This window comes from Boleophthalmus pectinirostris, unplaced genomic scaffold, assembly GCF_026225935.1.
Source record: "Boleophthalmus pectinirostris isolate CB_2022bp ecotype Guang Dong unplaced genomic scaffold, ASM2622593v1 HiC_scaffold_16, whole genome shotgun sequence".
NCBI classification, from domain to species: domain Eukaryota; kingdom Metazoa; phylum Chordata; class Actinopteri; order Gobiiformes; family Gobiidae; genus Boleophthalmus; species Boleophthalmus pectinirostris.
In genome coordinates this window covers 17106249-17123336 of record NW_026571095.1, presented here as the reverse complement: position 1 = coordinate 17123336, position 17088 = coordinate 17106249, and the positions used below count along the sequence as shown (strand labels likewise).

The 17088-nt window shown below is 38.5% G+C and overlaps 1 protein-coding gene across 2 annotated transcripts in view; it reads right to left on the bottom strand.

Moving 5' to 3' along the window:
- Positions 1–3673: 3673 nt before the first annotated feature.
- LOC110173555 (cAMP-specific 3',5'-cyclic phosphodiesterase 4B-like) overlaps positions 3674–17088 on the bottom strand; it is a 39414-nt gene continuing 25999 nt past the window's right edge. Inside the window, exons 8-17 of one of the 2 annotated variants that reach the window (XM_020939584.2) lie at positions 14701–14813; positions 9372–9465; positions 7994–8214; positions 7805–7903; positions 7272–7436; positions 6865–6964; positions 6402–6556; positions 6184–6306; positions 5908–6090; positions 3674–5613 (exon numbers count right to left, since the gene is read on the bottom strand). In XM_020939584.2, coding sequence (XP_020795243.2) covers positions 5275–5613; positions 5908–6090; positions 6184–6306; positions 6402–6556; positions 6865–6964; positions 7272–7436; positions 7805–7903; positions 7994–8214; positions 9372–9465; positions 14701–14813 — 1592 coding nt within the window. In that variant the 3' untranslated portion in view covers positions 3674–5274. Of the gene's footprint in view, positions 5614–5907; positions 6091–6183; positions 6307–6401; positions 6557–6864; positions 6965–7271; positions 7437–7804; positions 7904–7993; positions 8215–9371; positions 9466–11379; positions 11763–14700; positions 14814–17088 lie in introns of those variants that run through there. The other variant, XM_055151787.1, reaches the window with a different exon arrangement.

Below are 17088 nucleotides of genomic sequence, written 5' to 3'. Positions count from 1 at the left end.
ATAAACAAATGCTTTAACAAACACACTCTGGACTTGGATTCTAGGTAAACATATTTTGAAGTCACTATTAACTAAATTGTATATTTATTTATCGAAATATGTTGTCAGAACAAATATATTTGTTTAGAATTTATCATTATCTATCATTTGCAACAAGTGGGTTGACCTATAAGAGCAGGAAGCAGGTGACTCAATCTTATCTTTTTGAGTTATTTTTGACTAAGAACACAACACTAGCTCATTTCTAAGGCATCTGTCTCGACCACTCTCGGCTGATCTTTGCCATGTCAGGAACACAATTAAATTACTCTAGAATGAGTCATTTCAGGCTGAAATGGATTAGACTTGTGTTACTTTTGACCAAACTACCAACAAACAGCAGCAGAAACAGGCTCTCAGGAAAAGTATGTTTTTATGAAGTGAATATTTGGAAAGTGCAGGTTTGTTTTGATGGAAGTGGTTCTCTTCCTGTCCGCTTTGGCTCCTCGCCCCAGGCCCTCTCTGACAGAGTCCGCTTAGGCTGGGGCTAGTCTTTTTCAGAAATTTCTAGCCATATGAATTTGCCATAATGGTTGTTATGACATTTGGTGCATAGAGTAACAAAACATGCACATAAAGCTATAATGTAAATTTAACAGAAATCCAATCAGCATCCTGTTATATGCATATTTTTGTGTTTTAAATGGTTATAGCAACAGTTTCCTGGTTAATATAAATATGTAATATAATAGAGTAATAAACAAAATAGTTTTACTTTCAAACAGACTAGGGCGATATAAATTGAGAGGAATACTCTCAATTTATATTTCTAAAAAAAAAAAAAAAAAAACATGCACAACTGCACAACTATGAAGAAAGCGTATATTTCAAGGTGTAATGTTGATGTCTGGAACATTTAAACCATTTTTATTTTTTTAAACTGTACTAACTTCAATTAATTTAAAAGAACACTCAAATGATTTATGTTAAAAAAAAATATGTAGAACAGAATGGCAAGTTAACTGAACTTGCTGCATTGCACATTTTTGTTGTTTGCTCTTGTGAATCATTTACTATATAATATTCTTGTACTGCTGTTGTCACATGTACAAAAATGTTTCTATATTTTCTAAATTGTAATTGAATTCTACAGGCATATAATATTCAGGAGTAGGGGGTAGAAAAATTAATATTTTCTTTTTTCTTTTTTTTTTACTTCTATGTACTCTTTTGAGCACCTCAACTATGTACACAAATGACAATGTACTTACTGTAATGTGTGGAAAATTATGCTCAAATAAATAAATAAATAAGTTAAGATGAATAAAACAACAATGCATAAATTTAAATTGGTAAAGATAACTGGAACAGAATGTTTTAGCCAAAACTAAAACATACAACACATTGGACATTGGCTTTTGATGGTTTAAAAGGTAAATTCTCAAATGCTGATCCTGGTTATTTCTATTATTTCTAAAATACTGCCCCTATCTGTATTGATACTTTGCAGCTGATGCCATCAACATTCCCTGGAGGTATGATGCTAACTGAAGACACTACTTAATCTGAATCTCTGTGACTCAAGTTAGACTTTCTGTGCTTTATTTTAGCCCAATCAGATATAACTGATTTAGCTGGAACTACAACAGGTGAGATTTCTTGTGCTCTTAAACAAGTTTCTCACACATAAGATAGCATTGCTATTGTTATTCACTCTCTCACCTTTTTGGTGAAATTTTTAGTTTTTTTCCCATCAGATTTATCTAATGTCAAATGTTTAAAGATACACTATAATATTCATAACTTCTGAATATTGTAAATTATAGGCATAGGATTAAAATAAGCTATGCTTCTTCCTACTCCTTTTTTGAACAATGAATGTTTTTAACAATGTTATTATCTTTATTTTGTTCCTTTCTTTCTTTGCTAAATGTGCATGTTCTGGGAGTATGGAGATTACATGTTGTGCCTTCATACCGTTTTAAAAAATGTTCAAATAAATTAACTCTAACTCTTGTCAAAATCAAACTCGTGAAAAGACCATGAATGCTTGTAATGATCACAGGTTCTTGAGAATGTGTTGTTTGAATCCTTGAATACATTGTTTGTATTTTTTCTTGAGTCTCTTGAATAAAACTGTTTTGTCTGTGTTTGATAATGTGTACATTGTGTCTCCATGGTAACTACATTGGGAGATGGTGGCACGAGGGCTGTTGTTCTGCTGACGTTGGACCACGGGACTGTTGTTGTCGTTTGAAACACATCACTGCAGACCTGTGCCTCTATGGAACTCCCAACTGTCTGTGTTTACCTGACTCTATCATTCTACTACCCTTATGATGGGAACAGGGGCAGCATGGGGGACAATCAGTTGTTCTTATGACAAGTGATGGGGAATGCAGGGTAATATATCTTCCAGTTTAGGCCACTTGCCATGCATGGGTGGGAATGAAGGGCAAAACATCTGCATCAGAATTTCAACTGGGATCTCCAAGGAAACATTTATTAAGAGTCAACATGTTAGAAGAGCCTCAAGAATTTAATCAAACCCAGTTGTAATTCATGGGTTTCAGCAATATGAGGACAATTCAAAAGATATAATATTTAGTTTAATATTGTTAATCACCATGGCAGCTGTCCTAATTTTTTGTTTCTGCAACCCATGGATAGGTATGAATGGGTCTTGTTCCTGTATTATTGTTGTAACACAAATGGCTGAGAAAGTCTTAGGTGTGGTAGCTCATTAGTAAATGTGTTTGCAATGTGTGCAAACTAAAACAATATTTTGCAGTAGATACCTTTCATGTTGTGTGTGGTTTCATTCTGCTTTTGTCAGAACAAACAATGAATAAACCGGTGTACGTGTGGAACAAGCACCTGATAAAATCTGAGCCGTCATCTCCGTCTTCACGCTAGCTTGACTTGTTGGAAGAACCTGAACAGTACATTTTGAGTTGTTATCAGGGTCAAGGTGCTCAGAATCATGGGAGAAGGCCCTGCACATAACACTATTCAGCCTTGCTGTTAACATTATAGCTAAGCCTGTCACAATAACAAATTTTGAAACGATATATTGCTACAGAGATATGCTGTGATAAAAGATAATATTGAAACTACTTTACACCACTGACACAAAGCAGTAATCCCAGTAAACTCACTTTTCACACTGATGTATAATATATTATCATTAAGAAGCCTGAGCTGCAACAAATAAATGGAAGAATAATTAGCAGTTATTTATTCTACCCTCTACAACTCAAAGCTTAATGTATTACACAAAAATAGCTAAAATCTCTTCACTATGGCAAAGAAAAAGTATCCACAGTATATTGAGCCCCAACATATATTGTTCCATCTTAAATATATAGTACAATAAGTCGATATTGTAATTATCGTGAGGGGCCTAATTATAGCCTGCTTTTAATCCACAGGTCTTGTTTCAGGAAATTCTTGTCATTGCAATTTATGAATACTCATGCCTAATTCCAATAGTACACTTTGCATAGTATGTATATGTAATTTGGTTGTATGTCAAACTTTTTTTTTTTTTAATCTTTTGGCTATTTAACATGTTTCCCATAGTACTGTGGTAGAGTGGAAATTGATCCACCACTGTTGCCCCAAGATAATGCAAGTAAAAACATAGATGCCCATTTTGAGGCTATAGGTTAAATGACACATTCAAACAACAGACTGTAGTACATGCCCATTTTAATAAACTGATTACAAAACATCTGAACACAACATACACAAATTAAAGAAATTTTAAGAAAAACACTGAAGCAAACATTTGAAACAATGTTAACATTTCAGTGAATATTCCTGGCTGCACAATGACCAGTCATTGTACACCTTCATTCAAAGTAAAGACTAAAAAAGGTAGACTCTGCCACAACCAGGTGTGGAAAATGAACTATACAAAATGAGGCCTACATCAAACACATTGGAACACTGAGCATGATGTTATGGTTTGCTTTACATACAAAGGCCAGTTCAGTCTGTGATAGTGTAGTGCATACTAATATAAATAGCAAATATCCAGTAAATATTAATTATTATCAATATTATAGAAGGTAATAAATATACTTTACAAATAGCTGGGTGCAACAGAATTGTGCAACATTGTGACACATTCACACACACGCAGAGAGACGTCAGGTGTAGACATGACGAAAACTCCCTCAATCACTCACATCATGGTACCTTTAAGGTAGAGACAGACAGATCTGCAACCAGTTGCAAGACTGTCCACTTATTCAAAGTGCTGCAATAAAAACTACATGGTACAATTACTACAATTATTACATATCAACCTAACAGTTGTCTTTAAAATGTGCGCGTAGTCTACAGTCACTCAGAGTTCAAAATGACTAATGGTGTAAAGCGGCATTCATGAAAAAGGAATGCTTTAAAATCCCTAACCGCAACAGGTGTGTGTTCTAACAAGGGGAAATTACAAGGTAGGAACACATTTTCCGTAATAGGAACGGCTCAGTATTAAACAAGGTCATTAGTTTGCCTGCACTCAGAACTCAGGCTACAGTTTGGTGGAAGGGCTCACACAATTGAGTTTTAAGGAAGAACTGAACACTGAAGTACTTCATGCAAAATTCTTTGGATATTTCTGTCGGTGAATATTATTAATTGCTTACATAAAGAAAAACAGTCTTATTTTGGTAACTGGACACTGTATCGCACATCTTGCAGCAAAGTTATTTTGATCCAAAAGTGCAAAATTCTGTTTTGTAAGAACAAGCGCTTACTATTGCTGAAAATCGGGGAAGACTCTGAGGTGACAATGTCCTCTTGGTAGAAAAAGTTGCACATTTTACAGCTACATGACATGTTCAATAAATTATGAAAAAGGCACACAACATTGTAGACAAAAACTACTAGGCTTACAAAGAATTTTTCAACCAGTTGTTCAACTTGGACACTCAAGGAAAATCCATTCCCAAAACAATATAAAAAAAAAAAAAGGTACAAATGTCCTGAAGTGCAAGTCTCAAACCGTCCCATTTTGTGTATTACATTTATATTGTCCTCTTCACTGTGGAGCCTGTGGCATCCAGCTCTGCCTCTGCACTCAGCAGCAGTCCCTCAATCAAAGAACAGAGGACACACTCATCGAGCCCCCCTCTAAGCAGCTCAACAAACTGCTGAGGGCTTTCCCAGCCTCAATCGCAGGGGCCTGCATACAGTCAGCCCCTCTTTGCCAGGCAGCTTCAAAGAGCCACATTGCAGGATTTCTCCACTGCAATAAAATGAGCAAAACCTTCAGTCAAAAGTCTTTGGCTATGTCTCAGCATCTTGACTTTCATCACATGGTTGATCTGGCACACCGTCAACACTTGCGTGTATAGTCCCACTATCCCTCTGTCCAGCTTGTCCACTTTGGTCCATTACTGTTAGGTCAAATTTGAATTTACTGGACACAGGGGGTTCCTCAAGCTCTCCCTGCGAGCTTCCTTCTCCATCGCCGGTGTAAAATGGCGGGGAGGGGCTTTGTGGAATCATGCTCTGGTACCAGTTTCGATTGTCCTCCAAAGTGTCCAGTATGTCCTGGGCGTCTGGGTGGACCAAGTCTGCCCACGTCTCCCAAAGCGGGTGAACAATGTAATCGATGAAGCCCACCTAGAAAAGGAAGATTTGTCAATTTAAATAAAAACATAGATCTCAAAAGTAGAGCATGACTCTGTTTTTATTTCATGTTGTACTATGATTAAGAAAATAACTGGAAAACAAGTTATATGGAACCAAATCTGATCTATAAATCTGATTATTTCCATTAAACAATTTCTTCCATAGTTGAAACAGCAATAATTGCCTATCTTCAAGTGTTCAGTGATTTTTATATTGACTATTCTGAACTGTAACTTTCACTTTTATAACCCTCAGTGCGTAAATGAGGTAAGAAATGTTATATACCTGTGTTCTCTCCACAGAGGCAGTGTGTTTGTCACACATTGGGCTGATCTCCATCCCCCTTTCCCTTTCTCTGTCCCCCTGGTGGAAGAACTCGTCCATAATCCTGTCTGTCCATTGTCTATAAAGGTCTAGAGGTTTGGTGGGGTTGCTGAGGTCTGCGCAGTGAACCATATTCCGTAAAACCTGAAAAAAAATTAAATTATTTAGAATTGATCCCTCTAGTAAATATGTTTTTTCTCACTGTAATCATAATAAAGGTTGTTGTAGCTTATTTACCTGCATTCTGTCTGTGTAGTTATCAAGCATCAAAACTCCAGAGCTCGTCACCTTCTTAGTTTCAACCATAGTTTTGAGATCAGCCAGCAGACTCATGTGTTTCGACATGTCAGTTGCCAGCACCTAGAAGGCATAAAATTATATAATGAGGTCACACGTGAAAAGAGTATTGAAAAGTTAAGCAGGAAACACATAAATATACATGCATAGTAGCTCACCATTTCTATGACCATCCTCCTCAGTGTCTGCCGCTGCTTCTTTGTGAGGTTTTGGAAGATGTCACAGTTGTCCTCCTGCAGCAACTTGAAGCCCACAGCCAGGTGGTGGTTTTCCAACACTGACTCATCGTTGTACATCAGAGCCAGCTCTGAGTCTGTGGAGGAAGGGTAGAAAGCATTTATTAAATATTTTGTCATGCCAGCTTTATTTAGATATGTTTTGAAAGTTTTAAAGGTGTACTATGGAACTTTTCAGGTTGTTTCCTTGGATATGTTATTGATTTTCCTGACTTAAACTAGGCTAAGTTACAGGTCAGATCTGTGCAGAAATGATTGCATCAAGGTATTTGGCTATAAAAATATCTGTAATTGAATAAATGCAAGTGGAAAATTCCAGACAAAGCAATCATATCCACGGAGACAAAGATATTAAATAAAAGAAAGTTCACATGAAAAGACTTACTTGTATTGATGAGAAACTGGTTGGACACACCAGGATGATCCACATCATGAATAGCTGCAGCAAAAATGGCTGCCAAGATTTCTAGATCTGTGAATACAGCCTGAAAATAAAGAAAATAAAACACTGTTATGACCAGGCATATGAACTTGCCTTATAAGGTAATGTAGCGCTAGGGTTTGTTGCCTTTCCCTTTTCTATGTGTCAGCCATTGTTAAGATGTAGTTTTGAATTAAATTGATGACGGCAGCATCAATTGTCTTAAATAAACAAAATAGGTTACCATAAAGGTGCAGCCTTGAAACCACAAATTACTGTATGATGCAGTTTGACTGTATGTTTTACTTGGACTTACACCATGTCTTCAGTAATTACAAAGAGTTCGTACAAAGTGTCCATTGGGCACTTACGTCAAGGGCAGGGGTGGACAGGAGCGCATGTGTGGACTGGGCAACATCAGCAGCGTGCAGGCTGTTGTGGTAGGCTACATCTGAGTGATAATGGCTCTCCAGGGTCAGCATGAACGTCAGAAAGGTGTCCGTTGGAATCTTGAATGTTCGCATCAAGTCCCGCTCCTGCGCACAACACAGAAGAGGTTAAAAACGTAGAAAAAGGCAAGAAACTAAGATTTGCTGTTTAAACATGTGGATTTTTACTTCTGTGTTCACTGTTCACTGGTATTGCAGCTTTGCCTAAGGATGTGTACACACTTTTGGTTTGGTTCTGGTTTAAGTCCAATTTAGTCCAGATGTAGATGGGTTGGTCCTAGACATGGTTTAGTCCCAATTTTATGTAGTGCAAGTGGGAAAACACTATTAACCACTGTAAGTATTTGTGCCTAAATCTTTGCACTTTCCAACTTAAACTGAAAATAAAATAATATTTTTCTTACATGGTGTATATTAAAATGTCATGTTGCAAAAATGTATGCTTTGAGACTAACCTGGAAAATGGTGTACATGATGCATGTGAGCGGCCTGTTGTGGGAATGCTCCGCCAGCTTGAAGATGTTGAGACCCCACTTATTAATGTCTTCCAGATCCTGTAACACAATGAAAAAGAGGCCTCCGTAAGCTGCAATTCTTCACATTACACAACTGTTTAAGTGCTTTAGGGGCCATTTAATGCATACCTTTGACAAAAGCTCTTCCTGATCTGTTTTCACCCCAAAGCGTTGCACCGTGCTCCCAGAAATATTTGGCGAATGGCTGAGTTTTCGAACCCCGCTGATCTGATTCATCATCCCACTTTGCTGCTGTGGCTGCTGCTGGTGGTGGTGATGGGGGCCCTGCCGTCTTTTCCTTTCCCTCGACTTGGGGACCGGACAGGGAAGGTCCAAATCAATCTTCTTGTCTGAATGAAATAAATAAAAACATGCACAAATTTAGTTAGTGGGGGAAAAACACACATGGCCCTTGAGAGAAGCATGCTGACTGTCACTGCTGTAAGTAAACAGCATTAACACAGTGAGATGACTGACCTCTCACAATTAGATGTCAACGCACTGGAAATGTACTAGCGCTGATTTTTTCATAATTATGCAGACATGATTCATTAACAATTGTTTGAAAACAAAAGCTCATCAAAAAGGTCATATTGTGCATTTTATGTGTAGGGTTGTGTGGTTATGAGCAGTGTGGCTTTCAAGGAAATGTAGCCACAACAATACGCAGAAGAGTGGAAAGCTGGTTTGAGTTTTGCTGAAATGTTTAGAGCAGGCACTTTTGGATGTGGGTTTGTGTAGAGCATGCAATTCTGTTTTTTGGCTCTAGCTCTGACTCCCTCACATTGGGTATGCAGATGACATGATAGATAGGGCTTTGCATCACTCATAACAGGAAACCAAAATATTCAAAGGTTTCAGATTCCTGTTAAATGCAACATTTTGAGGACTTTTTCCCAATCAAAAGATATATTTAGCTTTAAATTGTTAACTGCCATGGCAACAACCCTTTTTTCATAATTTGAACACTCATAGAGTTTCAACAAAGTCAAATGATTCTGGTCTTGTTGACAGGAGCGGGCTGCGTCAATGTCAAAAAACAGATGGTAAAATTAGCATATTTGTTTACAAGCAAGCTTTTGAGTTTTCTCCCTTGCACGCTGGCATAAAAACATTTCATTTCGTCTTTGTTTGGGATAAGGATTTGTAAATGCAATAAAAACAAACAAAAAACAAACAAAAGCATTGCTTTGTGCTATATTTTAAATTCTAAATAATACATACAGATGCATTCTCCCTCAAAAACAGACTGCCCCTAATCTCTCTAGAGAAAAGACTTCCCCAGCCGAGCCCCCTCCCACCTCATGTCTCTGCAGTCTGCACATGGGGATACTCCATCTCTGTTATAGACCAGATTAAACTGGTTTAAGAGCACTGCTGTAGCCTCTCACTGCTGCCTCTCATATGTATGGATAACCTCAATAACATCTGCTGTGTACTGACATGGGCAAAGAGTCAATTTACACAGAGGTGGCTGCAGTGTATTTCGAGGTGGGGTTAAACTTACCGAGAAAGGTATTGGAGATGTACTCTGACACTTGGTTGCCAGATCGGCTCATCTCGGACAGGTGGTTTAGCTCTCGATTCAGCATCCTCTTGAACTAAACACAAAAAACATGGCAAAATTTACAAAATGTATACTAAAGAGAAATATAAGTACTACATTTTACAAGGAGTATTGTGTATAATGGTGTGCATTTTTCAGACACAAATAGAGACACATCAACAGCATACTGGCATCCCAAACAACCTACAGATTATTATCAGAAGCCATACAGGGAACATGTCAGTCTAGCAACCAGCCAAAATGTGACAATAACCAGACCACATGGACACACCTTAATGTATCCCCAGGACACAGAGAACAGGTAGTTGGCTTCAGGCATGATGCTGAGCTGTCCTGGCCCCTGGTGCTCTCCAGCAGAAGCCCTGTATGCTCCTCTCTGAGAGAATCTCCAAGGCACAGCTCAGCCCTGCAGCCCAACCAGTATCCTATGCAGTCCTATGTCCCCGAAAAACAAATGCGCCTCCTCATCTCAAAGCCGCTATCCTCCAGGACCGATGGAATCCCCTGTGATGCAAACTCCTTAATGCTTTTCTGTTCGTCACGGTCCTGTCCAGTCACGCTCTCCAAATCTCTCTGTCCACTATATCCCACTGTCCATCCTGCATTCCGTCACCTCCAGAGGGGAAATCCAGTCGTCCGGACTCCAGACTGGTAATGGCTTCGAGACAGAGGAGGATGGGAGGGAGGAGGAGGGGGCGCTGTGCAGTCCCCTGTGGCAGACAGCCCTCCCTCTCTCTCTGTGAGCACTGAACCATGTACAAAAGACTGCTGCAGAAATCAGGAATCCTCAACACCAGCTTCAAATACTCTTTATTTTGAGCTGGTGTTTTATGGGCAGGCAAATGTCTCTCCCCACCTCATCTGCGTATTTTACCAATGCAGATCACTGTGCAGTTTATCACATGTTTGAGACAAGATCAAATACAACAAATGTACCATCCAAAATACTTATCTATCCAACATGATGTGGAATCCACAGCATTGTCATTTCTGTGTATATTTATTTTATACTGTGTTGTGAGACAAACAAGCATTGTTTGGAAATGCAGACCACCAGTGACCCACCAATAGCAGAACACCCTAAACGCCATGGCAACAGCATCACGTGGCCCCTCTGTATTTCTCACGGTGATTCCCACTTTTAACACACATCTCATCACACACTGACTCATGAGTCATGAACCATCACACAAGATACACTGGACATGTACAACTAAACCCATCTATAAAAACAACACAAGGCAGTTAATCCACTGGAACTGGAATCCCTTTTGGTCAAATAGCAAGGTTTATGTTTCATCCCTTTCTCTCCAGGCTCAACTGTCTAATAACTCTTAACAGACGTCTATGATCTACTTAACGGTGAAACTTGAACTGAGCGTTCAAAGAGTTGGCGCGGGCCAGAGGCAGTCCATAAAAATCAAAGAGTTCTAGTGAGGACAAACGCTGGGCGCAGATGAGACAGTTCCAGTCTCACACAAATGGTAATTGATTCCTTAAAGCAGCGCACTAGTGGGGCCCATTTACCTACAGGAAGTGTCTGTCCCCAGAGTCAAAGTGAGCAACCCAAAGGACATTTCCCAACACATGTATGTGCAACACATACATCCTTAAGTATTACTTCACCCCAGGACAAGATGTGCCTTGAGTAACCTTCACAATTGTACAGGTCAAAAAGTATTGCAGTAATGCACTGTTGCCAAATTTGAATGTTCAAAAACTCATCATTTACATGCTTTACCACATGAAAATCACATTAAAAATAAGCTGTCATCACACCTTAAACCAAGACCAAACATGAGCAACAATAATAATATTTAAAACAAATTCGACTAACTTTATTCTGACTTTAGAGTAAAAATAAGTTAACATAAAGGAAAACCTTATATTCTATAGTTTTAAGTCATTCTCATTTCTACTATATATAAGCCCTCTTAATTGCACTCACCTTTTTCCAACATGTAAGTATGGCAAAGTTTCCCTTCTCCTTTTCAGAGCAACATAGTCCCATTGTAACTTAAGAGCAGCTGAACGCACCAAAAAAGAAACTCAGAAAACCTCCAAAAGAATAAAGTGGCTGAGATGGTTTCCTCTCAGTATTTTTCACTGATGTGGCGTCTGGCAGGAAATATATCACGATAAAACTGACTCCTAGGACTGGCCTACACAGACTAACAAGCAAACTAGAGACTCCGCCTCCTCTCACAGGCCTCTACTTGTACCACCTACTTCCTTTTTACTTCTCCTTTTTCCTCATAATAGCTGAGGTCATTTACTGGTAGGCACGGTACTACAGTCAGGCTTCAGGCAATAGGCTAGTCACATATTTGTGATCGTCATCTGAAAAAAGTCCCACAAGCCTGTCTGACAGGGGAAGTCTCAAATGACATATCTTTCTTTTAAGTTAGTTGGTAGTTACTTTACACAGGTAACTTTGATTTGTCAATTACTAATTTCGTCATGCAGCTGTTAATAGTGTATTTTGCAAGTGATGTATTCATTAGTCAGTTTTAATTTTTGGATCATATTTCTGCCTGTGATTTATTTGGATTTATGTGTAATATTTTAAAATAATATGAATTCTTTAATTTCATGTTGGCTATTTGATATTTCTAGATTTATATTTATATGTTTAGTTTGATTAAACATATACATTCAATTTGAAAATGCTAAAGTTGCAATATTTGATGCTTGATTTTGCTTTTATAAACACATATATGTTTAAATGTAATACCTATCATTTCAAGGTAATATTACCCCTGAGTATTTTTACTCCCATCTATCCACCTCTCTATTGCTCCTGCTATGCAGCAAAAGCCCTGAATGAGGAAATGCTGTTCCTGTTCTAATATATTTGTTATGTCAACACACTTTGAATCTTTCCTGGACTTTCAGACTTTTGCAACCTTAGAAACATTTCCTGGAAGCCACTGAAAAGGGACAAGGTGCAAAGAATGTTTCATTTAGCTCTATCCTTACTTTTAATTCAAACATCACCACACTATAATTTCATATCCATGGCTTATTCAACAGTTCAGACCCACCACTCCATCTGCTACAATAATTTTGTCATATTATTTTCCCCCCTCTCTGAAGACAGCGGTGCTTCAAAGCCAGACTGACCACACGTGCGTTAAAGTTTCCTACTCGCCAGCTCTCGGCCAGGGGCTCGCTCGCACGCTAACCCACAAAGAGCTAAACTGCGCTAACTGGATTCAGATGGCGGTGTTTGTGCAAGGCCGTCACCAGGGTAAAGGGTGGAAGTGCGGCCGAGTAATCATAGTGCAGAGCAGGGGAGCAGCGCATATACAGCCCAGGTCGGAGCACACAGGGAGGCAAAGAGCAGAGTGTGTGGTCCCACTGGACCTGGAGCACACCTGCGCCCTTGGGGAGAAAGAAGAGGACGTAACCAAGGTTTCATAAAGGTTTTGGTTACAACATTTGTGGTTTGGACAGAACATGTAGTTTGAAGTTGAATGTCATATGATAAAGCTCATAATGCAACACTGAAAGTTTCTGAAAGACCCAGTTGAATGATTTTAAATGTAAATACTTCTTTTCAGTGCTTTAAATGCTGAGCAATGTCTAGGTAAGTATTAAATAGGTAATAAGACAGTAAAATGTAATAAATATTTAGATGGTTATGGTCTAATTCACCAATTAACTGGCTGCCAAAAATATAAGTAACATGTTTGTGTAATTAATAAAATATTTTTTTTCTTTAAGTTTTAAATGTTAAAGAATTTGATTACTTTTATTTTCCTGGTTCAAGGTCACTTTTTTCAACAACAAGACATAAATTATGCGGTTGAATACTGCTCCTCAGGGTCATAATAACTGGGCTATATTTCAACAATGAACTGTGCCTGTATAACTAACAGCCGCTCAGGGCCTTGCTCATTGTCTTGCTGGTCCCAATGACGTTGGTGTCAGTAAAGTCTGACTCTGAAAAGTCTGACTCTGTAAAATCTGACTCTGTAAAGTCTGAGTGTGTTTGTCTGGTTGTGTCGTACTGGTCCTATTGTGATCCTATTGTGGTCCTCTGACGGGGAGCCGGGGCCACAGGAAGTGAAACTGCAGGAAACGTGTGTCATGGTCACAGTCTGCCTCTGCTGATCCACTGTGGACAATAACCACGGAAACGGATACCACCTCCCTGCTGTTTACAATGCCATGCTGCCAAACTGTCGCCTGAGCCAACAGTAGCCCAAAAGTGCATAAATATTGTTTTAATAAAGAAGTACATGCTGTAGCAACTTGCAAAATGTGTCTAATATTAACAGTCATGTTTTTGACCTGTGTGCAAAATGCAGTACATCATAAAATAATGCATACATTAAAGTAGATCAAGTTGGAGGATATTACATCAATACTTTCACTTGTTACATGAACAGTTCTTCTATGGAAATTATGCAAATCTAGAAAAGCAAGAGGAAGTCAAATGGCTTTATCAAATAAGCCTGTGTGTATAAACAAAAACCTTACCACAGAAAGGCTATTACTTTGCAAGTGCGTCAGTGTGGCAAACGGTAATTTACATTTTGCATACAGTATGAAGAGACACAGCCTCAGGGCAACAAAGAGCAACTATGGAGTCGTGAATCAGCAACTTCAGCCCTCATGTTATCATGCCATTCAGAGCATATTACAGGGACATAAGGGCTGTTTTCTCCTAACAAACAAAAATGAAGTTGAAAACAATCAAAATTGAGATAGCCATTCATCAGCCCAGTGGTCTGTGATCTCAGTATTGGTTACACTTTGTTCCTGGGAGGTCCTGTGGCAATCATTATGTCAGTGAAGAAACAGCAGGCATTGTCAAAGGAGCATGTTTGAAATTACTAAGGTAAAAATTAAAACTGCTGTACTTCATATCCTTAAAATCAATTTACATTCTCTGTTTCTGAATGAGGCACTGGTCCATCATGGAAAGCTTAGCCCTAGAATCAAAATGATCTAATGATTTAATTAACCCTCTAAATTAAAACAAAAACACAAAATACTCTAGTCTAAATTTAGTCATTTGTTCTTTTACTGAATGATGGAAATAGTTTATTTAAATGTCAAAATGAACCAGATTAGACAGATTTAGGGTACGTTTATTTCACACTTCACACAGTAATGGTTTGGTCTTATTCTAGTCCTTGTTTAGTTTTGGGTTTAGCTGATTTATTCCTAAATTAACCCAGTTTTAAAACTGTTTTCACACCTGCACATATGACTATATAGCACATAGAGCATAGAGAATATTATATTGGCTTTGTCTTACCTTGTTTGAGGCCATATCGCTGACAGATCTGTACGTCTGAATAGTCTCCAGCTGATCTAGACACCAGTCCAGCTCTTCCATGGTTTCCATCGCCAACTTCTGGTAGGACTCATCTGCCAACAGACATACGGACATATACTCAGGTCCGAGAGGGTCCATGCCCACGCTCGGACCCCCGGACAACATGCATGTAGCAGCCAGCTTCCCGGGAACACTTGGAGGTACAGAGGCTGGGTGAGCGTGACATCCGGAGGACACAAAGGCTTAAAGATTGAGAATACAGTCCCTTCATGCAATCACCCTCCTCTAAAATTGGGGAAGTCGCAGCAGTAGTCCCAGACAGGCTAGAGTTACTGTTTGCCCACTCCCACATAGAAGTCTGCTTCACTGGACCCCTTCGTTAGCCTCTGGACCATGTGCACACTGTAACCCCCTCCCTCTCGGCGCACTCCCTCCTCCCAGTTACAGCCGCTAAACATTTGCCCTCAAAGATCTCTGTGGTGAATATGTGACGTCCAAAACAGCGGTCTACTGCCTTCTGCTGTTACTGTGTCAGACCAACCCCCTCCAGGCTCCAACAAGTGCATAGGATCACTATGGCATTTTGAGAGCACATATGCATGAATATACAGCATAAGAACATAAAAAATTGCACAAATTGCAGTTATAAGCCTTATTATAAAGGTAAAAAAATAAATAAATAAAAGTGTTAAATTACTACAACAGCTACTACTAGTAGTAGTAGATTAGATTTATAGATTTATAATGCTTATAATGCTAACTCTACTCCAACCACGGTTCTGTTTCTGTTATCACAAAAAGCTCAAGTCTCAATTCACTTTTGCTAGGTCTAACAAGCAAATGTATTTGTTTCTGAAGTAAACCTTAATTTCTTCTCTCAGAATTAGGTTCAAGTAAAAGAATGCTTTTGAAAACATTTCACTATGTTGTGTCGTATTTTGTTTTAAAGTTTTAAACATCTATCTATCTATATCTATATCTATCTATCTATCTATCTATCTATCTATCTATATATATATATATATATATATATATATATATATATATATATATATATATATATATATACATTGAGGGGATTTTTTTCAGTCTAAAAGGTGAACTAGAGCTGCGTCATAAATTATCAGGCTCAGGCTCAAATATTTTGTTGGGATTTTTTTTTTTTTTTAAATATCAAACAACATATTTTGTTTACGCAGACTACACAAGAGGTAAACTTTGGCTTGGTGAATTGGGAAAGGCCAGGGCAGGCTTGTGCTGTGTGCCAAAGAAACTAACATACTTCCTCTTTGGCTCCGAACTCATTCAAAACACGGAGTGGACTTTTATTACAGGTGGAGTGACTATGGAGTTCTAATGTAGCTGTCACGCCATCCCTTTACCCCGTCACTACAGCCATGACTCACATGTTGCAACGTTTAAAATGAAATGCCCCAAATTGAGAAAACAAATTAAAAGGAAAACTAATATATGGGAGAATTTGGCCCAGGGGAGACGGAGGCTGTGTCTATGTGGATCACCCCACCTTCCTTTATCTATGGAAAACCCTGATCTCTCCCACATACTGTTTCACACATGGAAGACATTTAGTCCATATGCTTAGCACAACAGAGGAGCCAGCGTGCTGCTCCCCAATTTACGTCAATATAGTGGATCAAAGTACTTCAAAGGAAAGAGTTGGCGTACAGAGTCTGTTGAACAAAGTTGCTCTTTAAGGAAACTGGTAAACCTTAAATGTATTGAAAATACTGAGATGTAATCAGTGACTGGACATCCTGACCTCTTCAAATAAAATTTAGTCATAAGACTCTTATGTTATGTTTGTGGTGATTTCATTTAGCCCTTTTCACAAGTATATCCAAATATATTGAACTGCATGTTTAAAAGGTGCACTGTGAAACATTTCTAGTGGAGGGTCTACCACCTACATGTCTCCATGGAAATGTTATTGCTTTGTCTCTATCACAGGGGAGACAAGCAGGTTATAACACCACTCTACATTACAATTCCGATCTGTGGAGAGTCTCCTCTATTCACAGAAGGATTTTTTTTAGTTAGCAATAGAAACATCCATAATGAATATCGTAAAGGCTAGATAGAAATGTTTAATGTCATACCGTGGAACATTCCAGGGAAAGCAATAATATCTCCATGGATACAAGCAGCTTCACCAGAAAAGTTGTGCAGTGTACCTTTAACACTTCCACAACCATCTTGAAATATTGCTGATTATTACTATAATGTTAATTACAAATGGAAAATAAATTATGGTTCAACTTAAGACATGCCCTGTGCATTAATTAGTTGACTAGAAGGGGACATCGTCTGGAGCTGCCAAAACTATTATCTCTATCTCTAATGTCTATG